A 12,612-nucleotide genomic window follows, 5' to 3' on the forward strand; every position below is an offset into this window, starting at 1 on the left:
AGAATGAAGTATGTATTAATATTTTACAATTTTGTTTATATCTATCTATGTATATATACATATATATATATATAATTACACACACATTAGTGGTGGGAGGTGGGGTAGGGAGTGGCAAAGTGTGGGGGGGCAGCAACCGGTGTATTAGCCTAGGGCGGCTGTGACCTTTAATCAGGCCCTGGTGTTAGGAACTCCCCAGTCGGCACAACAAAACTCGGAGTCTACTCCGAAAGCCTGGTGTTCGCTGGAGCCCCTAGTGGTGGGGACAGACTTGGCCGCAGGCTTACAGAGGGTCGAGAATCGTATACCGGCTAAGGAGAACCCAGGGATGGAGTGATTGGCGGACAGCAGTGTGGGGTTCAGGCAGAGTAGATACCGGCAGGAGACAGCGTAAAGTACAGAGAAAACCAAGGTCAGAGGTCACAGGCACAGGTTCGGAATCCAGGGACAGGCGAAAGGTCAGGGGCACTGGCAGAGGAGCAGAATCCGGGTTCAGGCAAATGGTCAGGGTCAGAAGCTTAGGTTCAAGGTCCAGGAACAAGCAAGGGTCATACACGGGAAGTCAATCAAAGGTTTAACACCAAGCACAGAGAGAACAAGCAGGCAGCTGAACTGTAAACAGGATGATATAACCGGCAGGGAGGCTAAGCCCTTCCTGCTTTATATACTGGAGCCAGCCAATCAGGGACTTCCCCTGCGAAAACATTAAAGCCCTAATTAGCCCGTAGGCTGTAGTGCGCGCGCCCGGCTGTACTGAGTGGCCGGGGCACGTTAGTAGTAATTTCGACGTCCGGCCGTTGCTCTGGCAACGTTCGGAACCGTGGCACCGGATGTGACGCCCCGGTCGTCATAGCGACGGCCGGGACTCCGGAAACCAGGGGCAGAGTGTCGCAGCGGTGCCCGCGGCTCATGACAGTACCCCACCTTGAGGCGTGGTCAAGGAACCCCGACAACCAGGCTTCGTGGTAAATTTTTAAAAGAATTCCTTCTTGAGTCTCTCAGCGTGGAGACGCTTTTGTGGTATCCAACACCGCTCCTCTGGGCCGTAGCCCTTCCAGTGCACTAAGAACTGGACCTGCCCTTGAACCTTCCTTGAGTCCAGAATTTTTTCAATGATGAACTCGCGGTCTCCATTTATAAGCAGAGGCCGAGGTCTGTTAGAGGAAGATTGATTGTATTTGCTGGGAGCAACGGCTTTTTTCAGAAGAGAACAATGGAAAGTACAAGGAATTTTTAAAGATGGTGGTAGTTTGAGTCCGAATGCCACTGGATTCACTTTCTTTTCAATCAGAAATGGCCCGGTGAATCGGGGATCAAATTTCTTGCAAGGTTGCCTCAATTTGATGTTCCGTGTGGACAACCATACAGGATCTCCTGCTTTTAATACACATGGACCACGATGGCGATCAGCGAAGGATTTAGACCTAAGAGAAGTTTGACACAGAGTGGAATGTACCTTCTTCCAAACGGACTTCAACCTGACAGTGAAGGCAGGTGTTCCAGGATCACCAACGGAAACAGCAGAAGAGAAAGAGTTAGATTTTGGGTGGAAACTGAGATTACAGAAGAATGCGGATGTGTGTGTTGCAGAATGGCAAGAATTATTGTAAGCGAATTCTGCCCAGGGCAAGAGAGAGGACCAATTATCGTGGAACTTGGAAACATAGATGCGGAGGAACTGTTCCAAAGACTAATTGGTTCTTTCCGTCTGCCCATTCGACTGAGGGTGGTAAGCGGAGGACAGACTGATACTGATTCCTAAAGACCTCTAAAATTGTGCAATAAACTGAGACCCTCAATCCGAAATTATGTTTTCTGGGAGGCCGTGGAGACGGAAGATATGGGTAATAAATAAGGTAGCCAAACTTCTGGCATCTGGCAATTTGAGTAAGGGTATAAAGTGTGCCATCTTGTTGAACCGATCAACAACTACCCAGATGGTGTTATGACCCGAGGACAAAGGGAGGTCGACAACAAAGTCCATAGAAATATGGGTCCATGGCCTGTTTGGAATTGACAAGGGTAGAAGTTGACCCGGAGGACGGATTCTGGAAGCCTTGTTCCTGGCACATTCTGGGCAAGCGCAGACATAGTTTTCTGCATCAGGCGACAAGGTGGGCCACCAAAGCCAGCAGGAAAGTGACTTCCTCAGATGAACTGGGACAAACAATTTTTCAGCGGGTGTCTGAGCTGGAGCAATTTTCTGAAAGCGGCGGAGTGTGACCCTGAGATCAAGAGTTAAACCAACATGAATGGAGGTCGAGGAAATTATAGGTTGCGGGTCAGGAGGCTGAGGATGGGATGCCATAAAACTCAGAGAGAGAGAATCAGCTATGGTATTCTTTGATCCCGGTCGATAAGGGATGAGAAAGTTGAACCGGGTGGAAAAAAAAGGCCAGCGGGCCTGTCGAGGATTTAGAGCTTTGGCGGTCTGGATGTACTGAAGGTTTTTGTGGTCCGTGAAGATGGTAATAACGTGAGCTTCTCCTTCTAACCAATGCCGCCACTCTTCGAGGGCCCACTTGATGGCCAGTAACTCCCTATTCCCAACGTCGTAGTTATTTCTGCAGATGAGAATTTTCTGGACAAATATGCACACGGGTTTAATTTTCTACTTTGAGGATCTCTTTGAGAGAGAATGGCGCCTCCTCCTACATCCGAGGCGTCTACTTCTACAATAAACGGAAGCTCCGGATCTGGATGCCTGAGAACGGGTGCAGATGTGAAGGCAACTTTAAGGGCAGAAAAGCTTGCCAACGCCTCCGAAGACCAACTAACTGGGTCTGCGCCCTTCCGGGTGAGGGCAGTAATGGGAGCCACCAAGGAAGAAAAGGAATGTATAAACCTCCGGTAATAGTTGGCGAAGCCAAGAAGCCTTTGGATCGCCTTGAGGTTAGTAGGAAGGATCCAGTCTTGAATTGCTTGGACTTTATTAGGGTCCATGGAGAAGCCAGCTGAGGAAATTATGTAACCTAAGAAGGCCATCCTAGGGACTTCGAACTCGCACTTCTCCAATTTTGCGTAGAGGTGGTGTAGATGTAGCCTCTCCAAGACTTCATGGACATGTTGGCGGTGCTGGGACAAGGACTGGGAGTAAATTAAAATGTCATCTAGATAGACCACCACGATCCTACCCAATAACTCTCGCAATACATCATTGATTAGATCTTAGAAGACTTCCGGGTCGTTACACAATCCAAATGGCATCACCAGATATTCATAATGCCCCGAGAGGGTATTAAAGGCCGTCTTCCATTCATCTCCCTGACTGATGCGGGTGAGATTATAAGCGCCCCGTAGGTCAATCTTAGAAAAGATGGTGGCAGACTTGAGCTGGTCGAACAGAACCGACAGAATACAGCGGATAAGTATTTTTAATTGTGATCTTATTCAACCCACGATAATCGATGCAGGGTCTCAGACTGCCATCTTTCTTAGCCACGAAAAAGCACCCAGCGCCTACAGGAGATTTGGAGGGGCGGATGCACCCTTTCTTCAGGTTCTCCTCCACGTACTGTTCCATGGCTTGAGTTTCGGGAGCAGACAAAGAATACAGACGCCCCTTGAGCAGCTTAGAACCTGGCACAAGCTCGATAGTGCAGTCATAGTCTTGGTGAGGCGGAAGTGAGTCAGCCGTCTGTTTAGAGAACACATCACTGAAGTCCTGGTAGGGTACAGGCAACAATTCTGGACTAGGCTGCAGGATTCTGAGAGGCAGGGTCAGACAAGACGTAGAGCACTCTGGACTCCAATGGATAATTTCCCCTCTTTTCCAGTCAATAAGGGGATTATGGCTGCAAAGCCAAGGATACCCCAGAATCAACGGAGCAGAGGGACAGGTTATTAGGGAAAATGAGAGTTCCTCCGTATGGAGGGCTCCCACAGACAACTGAACCATTGGAGTCCTTGCGAGAATTCTACCCCCAGGCAAGGGGTTACCATCCAACCCACAGGTGGTAATGCTTGATTCTAACTTGATATCTGGAATGTCAAGCGTCTGAGCCAAGTGTATGTCCAGGAAGTTACCTGCCGCACCACTATCAAGAAAGGCTGTCATATCCATGAATTTATCACTGAAAGCTAGACGTCCAGGCACTAACAAAGAATTTTCTGAAGAGATAACTTGAAGACCTAAGCGCACCTCTTTGCCAGCACTTAGGCTTTGGAGTTTCCCGGCTTATTGGGACAAGAATGTACTAGGTGACCTGGTTGGCCACAATACATACAAAGGCCTAGTGAGCGTCTCCTGGAGCGTTCCTCTGGAGGCAGGCAGTAAGCACCCAGCTGCATTGGCTCAGAGGAATCCGGCAGAGTAGCACAAGAACTGAGTGGTGAGCCAACAGGTATGGATGATTCCCGTTCAGTCTTCCTCTCTCTGATCCGACGGTCAATTTTAATGATGAGTTGCATCAAATCCTCCAGCGAGACGGGTACCGGATACTGGACTAAGGTAAGACCAAATCGAAATTGACTTCGCAGTGCCGGATTATTCCAGGCACTATCGGTGGACCATCGCCGGAATTCCGCACAATATTCTTCAGCGGAACGACGTCCTTGCCTTAACGCCCAGGGATGAGACTCAGCTGAGGCCACCCTGTCTGGGTCATCTTATAGTAACCCCAGGGCCTGAAAGAAGGCATCCATGGTCTGCAAGGCTGGACTGGTTGAAGGAAGGGAGAAGGCCCAAGACTGAGGGTCGCCCTGGAGTAGAGAGATAACGATCCCTACCCTTTGCTGTTCAGAACCGGAGGAGCGTGGTCTCAGGCGGAAGTACAACCTGCAGCTTTCTTTGAAGTTGCGGAAAGCAGACCTACTTCCAGAGAAACGGTCAGGCAAGTTCATCTTCGGCTCTGGTGTGACGCCAGCGGGGGCTTGCTGACACCATTTCTCCCGTAAAGCTATTCCACAACTATACCAAAAAGTGTGTACAAATTTAGAGATTGCGCTGAAAAATGCCATTCTGCCCACTGTCCACTTAACCACAGATATGTGGACAAGTGGAAGTGGTCAAACCAAAGACTATATGACTGTGACAGCCCACTGGGTTGGTCACTTACCTTCACCAGCAGCAGCATGTACACCACTACGTAACATTTGTCACAGACAGGCCACTCTTTATATGACTGGCTTCACTAACAGGCATACAGCTGACAATTTGTTACGCAAACTAAGAGATGTGATTGATACATGGCTTATACCACTTGGACTCTCCCCAGGATATATAATTTCTGATAATGTCAACAATATAGTGCGAGCATTACAGCTGGTTGAATTCCATCACATTCCCTGTTTTGCTCACACCATCAACTTGGTGGTGCAGAGCTTCCTACGAAATAACCGTGAGGTGCAGGAGATGCTTTCGGTGGCCCGTAAAATTTCAGGCCATTTCAGGCATGTAGGAGATTGCAGCAGCTCCAAGAGCAGTTTAACTTGCCCTGCCACCAACTTAAGCAAGAAGTGGTAACTAGGTGGAATTCCACCCTGTACATGATTCAGAGGATGGAGGAACAGCGCAAAGCCATCCAAGCGTATTGCACAAGCCATGACATTGGGAAAGGAGGGAGTATGTATTTCACTCTTGCACAGTGGGGAATGCTTTCAGTGCTGTGCAAGGTGCTGAAACCATTTGAAGTTGTGACGTGTGAAGTGAGTGCAGATTCTGCTAGTTTGAGCCAAGTCATTCCTTTAATTAGACTATTGGAAAAGCAGCTTGAGAAACTGAAGGAGGAGATGAAAGCAAGCAATTCCGCAAAGTATGTTGGCCTTGTCGATCAAGTACTTAATTCGCTTCACAATGATCCTCTAATTATTAAGATCTTGAATTCGGATCAGTACGTTTTGGCCACTGTGCTTGATCCAAGGTTTAAGACCTACATTGAGTCTTGCTTCAAAGTGAATGAGATGTGAACTTTTGCAAGGAGCTATTGCTCAGCAAGTTGTCCGCTGAACTGGGCCTTGGTTTGATGACATGTCCTCCTTCAGTTTCTCAAGCAGCTGCTGCTCGTAAAAAATTAAATTTTCAAAAAAGAAGCAGGGAAAACGCAGAGGGCAGACCAGAACAGTTTAACATCTGGGCTGGTTTGAAGGATTTTTCCAAAAAATGTATGACCTTGCCCATAACTCCATCCAATATGAGTATTAATATGCAAAGGATGGTGAAGGATTATTTTCAAGAGGTAATTGATATGGAAATGTCAGACAGTCCCTTTCCTTACTGGGAAGAAAAGCAGGCCATTTGGAAACCCATGTACAAACTTGCTTTTCAATACTTAAGCTGCCCACCCTCCAGTGTGTACTCTGAACGAGTGTTCAGCACAGCAGGGAACTTAGTCAGTGATCGCCGTAGAAGGTTACTTCCCAAAAATGTGGAGAAAATGATGTTTATAAAAATGAAGTACATCTTCCACGAGGAAGGCCTTCACCATCCAAGACATCCAAGCACTGACTGTTCTCTAATGGCGGATTCAAGCGGTGATGAATTGATAGTCTGTGATGATGACGTACACACTGATGAGGGTGAGGATGAAGCTGAAGATGATGATGATAACATCTTTTTAAACCTTTCTATTTAAGTGTAGGGTGCAATCTACCCCCAAAGAGGAAAGGGACTTGGGGCATTTCCATATCACGTACCATCTTGAAAGCCTGCTGTTTGAGCAATTTCTCCTTAAGGGTAGGGTGTCGTACACAGAGTGACCCCAAACTGGCTTTGTCTATTTCTATTAGTATTGTACAGTCTATAACGGCTGAATTTTTTGGTATTTTCGACAAGTGGAGGGGGGCCTATAGAGACAGAAACCAAACTGCCTTTGTCCATTTCAATTAATATTGTACAGTCTATAACGGCTGAAATTTTTGGTATTTTTCTACAAGTGGAGGGGGGCCTATAGAGACAGAAACCAAACTTCCTTTGTCCATTTCTTTACATATTTAACTATAAGTGTAGGGTGTAATATACACCCAAAGACGATGGCTGAATTGCCAATATGCATAGATGGAGAGGAAGACAATCTGGTTTGTGTGTAGAATTAATGAAGGCCTACCAAGAATTAAACTGGTTTTTTTTTTTATAATGTATTAGCTTTACAACTACATTACTTATCCAAGAAACAGGTGGAGAAAACCAAAACCAAAACACGCAATGGCGGTTTGGCAAAACCAAAACACGATGGTAATCCAGATCCAAAACCAAAACACGGGGGTCAGTGAGCATCTCTAATTTAGACTCTAACACTTCACAGTAATTACATTATTATTGATTAATTTTATTTTTTGTTCACATCATTTTATTTTAATATTGATTAATTACACAAATATACAGATTTCTGAATACACTCTAGAACAACCCTCCACTCTTCTTTCCCTCCCCTATGTAGCCCAATTCATTTATCCAAATGATTGGTATCAATTTACATAAAATTCTATTTACTAATGTTTTTATCTTATTTCTATACCATATTGTGTATGCATTTTGGACCAATCTATCTCCCCTACCACTATGACACTCTACCCTCCATTTATTAATCTGCTTACTAGATTCATATATCTGCATTAGTTTCATTTGTATTTCCATTCCATTTTCCAAATCACATTGGTATCCATACTATTTTCAGTCTCACCCAACCTCAAACTACTTTTCCACCATTACTCAAATATTTCTACCACTAAATGATTTACCTCTACTATCCACTTCACCTAATTAATATTTAATACTATATATGATTTTAGAGATTCATTTTTACCTGTTCTGTAATGTGTAATTCCTATTTCTTATGCTATGTTTTTTCATACCTCAAAGCAGCTAACACCTTCCATCTCTACAATTTTACACATTTCCCTCACCTGTGACCATACAGACTCCTGGAATGTGTCCCCCACCACTTCCAACATCCATATCCAGGACAAACAGATACTCAATGCAGGATTCCAAGGCAATGAATTGCTAAGTATAATTGTAATCAACTTGTGACAAATACAAAGAGAACTTTGTGTGGGGTCGCACAAATGTTTATTAATGGAGTTCTTTTTAAGCCAGTAAAATATAGTATTCAGTATCTAGTTAAGTGACATCCAGTGTTAAAAACATTATGTGAGAAACACAGTTTTCCTGTCACAATAGATCGCTTCAGCTATGCAGTACTTAAACCTGTAACACTCTATAGTGCTCTAGGGTTAGAGCTGGGTCATCCATTAGGCTCCTGCCTAGGGTCCAGTGGGAAATGAAGGCCTTGAATTACTTTAGCCCATTTTTTAATCTGTTTTTTCTACAAACAGAGAGGGGAAGAGGACCCGCACCAGTATCTTACCCAATGTCATGGTGTCTTAATCAGGCTCTGTGTAGGGTGAGAATGTCACGTTTAAGGTACTATGTGCTGTTGTAACGGTCAGGAGGCTGATTGGAGTCAAGTGACAAGAAGGAAAGCAGACCACTAAATGCCAGGTATAATAAGAATGGTCAAAGTGAAGCAAATATGGCAAAGTGTTCAAGCAGATTCGTAGATGAGGACAAACTGTGGTTGGTACACAAACAATGAATAACTGGAGTTATTAATGCAACAGCAGCAGCAGGAACTAGATTGTTGGCTGGGGCACAATAATCTAGCAATGAAGACAGGAACAGGACAGGCTTACTTAAGAAGTCAGAGGTTAAGCTAAAACATGATGAAACATCAAGAGAACAGTTAAACTGATCTAGAACACAAATTAAACTCAGGGGCTGTCCAGGAGCCAGAATTGCTCAGTCAGCGGAGCAATCCTAACAACTGTATTCTCAGATTACTGAGATCAATCAGACATCCAACATAGACATGATCAATCCCCACACTGTAATTTGAATAACATAAAAAAGTTTAATTCATCAAGTACTTGAGAGAGGGATATTGGAATATACTGAGACATTAATTGAAAAAAAAAAAAAATGTTCTAACTGTGAAACAAAAAAATCATGATGTGTGGATTCCTTATTAACATAGCAGCCTGAAGTGGGAATACGACTGTTGTCAGGAGAGATGCACTTGACTCCTTTGAGGGACCTCTGTTGCCCTCCAATATTTTAAGAAATCACCACAACACCAATTTGAAAATTTCGTTTTGCAATGTTCAGTTATCTATGGAATAATGCAGGCAGCAATTAGTGTAAGCTGCACATTAGCTCAGTTCTATGCCCAGGCTCCCACTTTTCCTTATCCTCACACATATAAGCATTGGATATTTCTGAATACTGTTGTAAAACCTCACAGTAGTACGGAGGATTTACTTAACACCAAGAACAATGCTGTTTTAGGATCTGCTATCTCTATTCAGCTGTTGGAGCAACTGATCTCAACTGTCATTGATGTTTCAATATCTTTTCAGCTGCCAATGGATCTAAATTGTGATTGCTGTTGCCATATCTGTTTGGCTGCTGGGCCCTCTGCCCCCAACCGTCAGCATTCTAGACTACATTGTGCCAGAGCTGCAGAAACTGCCTACCATATTAAACCCAGTCACGGGGCGTTAAACTATCCTTCACCTCCTCCATTGCCCTACACAATTTGGATCAATTGTTCCTTCCCACTCTCTCATTACCCATCTCTTTCTCCTAGTCACTTTCACAACACTTCTCTCCAAACTTTTCTTCTCTCTCCAGCATCCTATTTCTCCTTCACTACTTCCCTGCTCACTAGTCTGCACCCATGAACTCACCATCCTACATAATCAGAAATATGACCAGCAAAGGAGCTGCTATTTTTATTTGTACATGAAGATGCAGTAATCTCAGTTGTACACAGTTGCAAATGTATGGTAAGCCACCCGTCCCGTCAAGGTGCTTTTGCTAATAGAGTGGTCCTAACTCCTAACTAAACAATGAGAGTTCCTATTTTTGAGCCATACATATATTTGTTTTTAAATTGAGATATTGAGATTATTATTAATAATAATATTAATAATAATAAACTGTTGACTATATCAACTCACTTAAGAATCATTAAGGGTTGAATTAATAAAAACATTTTTTCCTTATGTGTAATTCATTATGAAGGTTAAGGAACACACTTACTAAATTCCAAGTGTTTTTATCACTTTTAAATGGGAACACTAAAGAAAACATGTTTTATTCATTTAGGTAAAAAAAATTAAATTATAATTCAAGCATTCAAGATTCTTCCATGAGCTAATATAATCCATAGATAAGCAAGCACTAATTGGGTAAATGCTTAAAAGGTATTTTCCCTGCATGAAAAAAGCAAAATGCATTTCACCCCTTGCATTGCAAAACAGTTTGTCGGGGATCAAAATTGCCCCATGTTTTGTGTTGATCCTAACTTTACATGAAGCACCATGTATTAAATGATGTAGACATAGGCACTTCTGCATTTGTAACCTTGTTGTCACTGGGGATTTCCATGTAGGGTCAATGGCCCTGATAGATGTAACATATGATTCAGGTCTACTATGTAGGCAATGGCAAACATCCATTGTATGCTGATGGGCTCTCAAGCTTATCAGGGGGCATTTGGATATAGTCACATTTTTAGCAAGGTTGGAAAAAGACAAAGTCCCACCAAGTTCACCTTATTTTTTTGTAGCAGTGTTGATCCAAACTAGAGATGGTCACTGACCCCCGTGTTTTGGTTTTGGATTCGGTTTTGGATCTGGATTACCGTTGTGTTTTGGTTTTGGTTTTGGTTTTGCAAAACCGCCATTGCGTGTTTTGGTTTTGGTTTTGGTTTTGTTTGGTTTTGTTTTGCAATTTGTTATAAAAATTACATTTATTGGTGCTAAAATAACATAATTTAGGTATTATTTTGTAGCTACATTATTATTAACCTCAGTAACACTAATTTCCAGTCATTTTTTATTCAATTTTGAACACCTCCTATGTCACAATATGATTTTCATACACTTGAAAAGAAAAATTGCTGCAGTTCTTGCCAGTGATAACAAAAAGGCCATTGTCATGCCTGGGCATAAGACCAAAAATCCACTCTTAAGTGTGGAATTATTTTTACACGAATCCTGGCAAGAGTTGTCTATCCATTTGTAGCATTTTGAAAGCCACACTCAGTAGAGGTAGGGACCTTAACCATCTGGGATCCTCATCCATGTTTCGTCATTTTTCAGCGAGTTATTGGAAAACTGTTGGGAAAATCAGAAACTTCGGTTAAAAAAAAAATAACAACAAGCATTCCAGCATAATCTACCTCCCTTCTCTCATCTACATCCCAGCACCTGCAGTCTTCCCCCCCAACAATTGGCAGTTAAACAATCCTCTGCAAGAGGAAGCAAGAATGAAACCTGTCACCCAGTCGCAAAGCGGATCACAGACGCCCTGGGTACTATGCTAGTGTTAGATCTGCGTCCAATGTTCACTATTAATACAGTTGGTTTAAGACATTTAATTGAGGTGTTATGTCCCTGTTAGCAAATGTCATCACTATACCATTTTACTAGAAAAGCTAATTCTCTCCTGTACCGAAAGTTTACTAAAAATGTCATTATTGGGTGACAAAATGGTATTCTACCCACTGTACACTTAACCACAGATATGTGTACAAGCGTAACTGGGCAAACAAAATATTATATGATTGTGAAAGCCCACTGGGTTGGTCATTCGCCTTCCCCAGCATGGACAGCAGCAGCATGTACCCAGGTACATCACATTTTTGAGAAGTAGGCTACTCTGTGTATCAGCAGCTTCACTAAGAGGCATACAGCTGACAAACTGTTCCAAAAACTAAGGGATGTCATTGAAAGATGGCTAATCCTGCTTGGAGTCTCCTGAGGATATGTCATTTCTGATTACGACCCCAATATTGGTCCAGCATTACAGCGGGGCTGAATTCCATCACATTTCCTGTTTTGCACACACTATCAACTTGGTGTTACAGAACTTTTGAAAAATGACATGCAGGAGATGCTGTTTGTGTCCATAAACATTTAGGGTCAATTTGTGGTTTCTGCAACAGCATGTAGGAGAATACAGCAGCTGCAAGAAGATTAGCATTTGAGGGGAATATACTTTAGTCCAGCGAAGTAGTTACCTGTGAAGAAAGTGCAGACACGGTTAGCTTGAGTCAAGTGATTGCCTTAATAATAGATTTTGAAAAGGTGCTACATAAAATTATAGTGTGCAATAAAACAAAGTAAATGTGCTAACTATATTTTAATTGTAGATGAAATACTTAATTTTCTTTGCAAGGATCCCAGACTTATCAACATCTTGTTGGGACGTCTTCTCCTTCAGTTTCTCTGGCAACTGCTTGTAGTAAAAGAAATTGCTTTCCCAAGACACCCAGTGGTGATGCAGATGAGTCCGCTAAACATTTTGATATTTGCTGTGCTGTAAAAGAATTGCCCAAAAACCGTGACAGCTCTGCCCTAAAATCAACTAGTCATTCCCTTTGGAAGGCCATTATCAGCAATTACATCATACTACACAGACTTCTATGATATTGGGATATTGGGATGAATTAGTATTGTTGGAGGAAGATTATCACTAAACCCTGCCACCTCTCCAGTTTCGCAGTGAGCTATGGTACAATAAAATGTAACTGCAGATTTAGACCAAGACTGTCAGCCCTATTATTTCTATTTCAGCAATTACAATTAGCAATGGAGCAATGGAGCTCT

At 43.0% G+C, this 12,612-nt stretch overlaps 2 protein-coding genes across 3 annotated transcripts in view; one reads left to right on the forward strand and one right to left on the reverse strand.

Annotated features, from left to right (window-relative positions):
• Positions 1-12,612, forward strand: part of PSMB7 (proteasome 20S subunit beta 7) — a 979,390-nt gene that overhangs the window by 602,515 nt on the left and 364,263 nt on the right. The gene's annotated exons all lie outside the window — the stretch shown is intronic.
• The window catches only part of ADGRD2 (adhesion G protein-coupled receptor D2), a 322,961-nt gene that overhangs the window by 133,552 nt on the left and 176,797 nt on the right, over positions 1-12,612 (reverse strand). Inside the window, exon 25 of one of the 2 annotated variants that reach the window (XM_075184714.1) lies at positions 8,752-8,823. The exons of the other annotated variant lie outside the window; for it this stretch is intronic. Coding sequence (XP_075040815.1) covers positions 8,812-8,823 — 12 coding nt within the window. The 3' untranslated portion in view covers positions 8,752-8,811. Of the gene's footprint in view, positions 1-8,751; positions 8,824-12,612 lie in introns of those variants that run through there. 2 annotated transcript variants of the gene reach the window in all.

Source organism: Mixophyes fleayi, chromosome 9 (genome assembly GCF_038048845.1).
Source record: "Mixophyes fleayi isolate aMixFle1 chromosome 9, aMixFle1.hap1, whole genome shotgun sequence".
NCBI classification, from domain to species: domain Eukaryota; kingdom Metazoa; phylum Chordata; class Amphibia; order Anura; family Limnodynastidae; genus Mixophyes; species Mixophyes fleayi.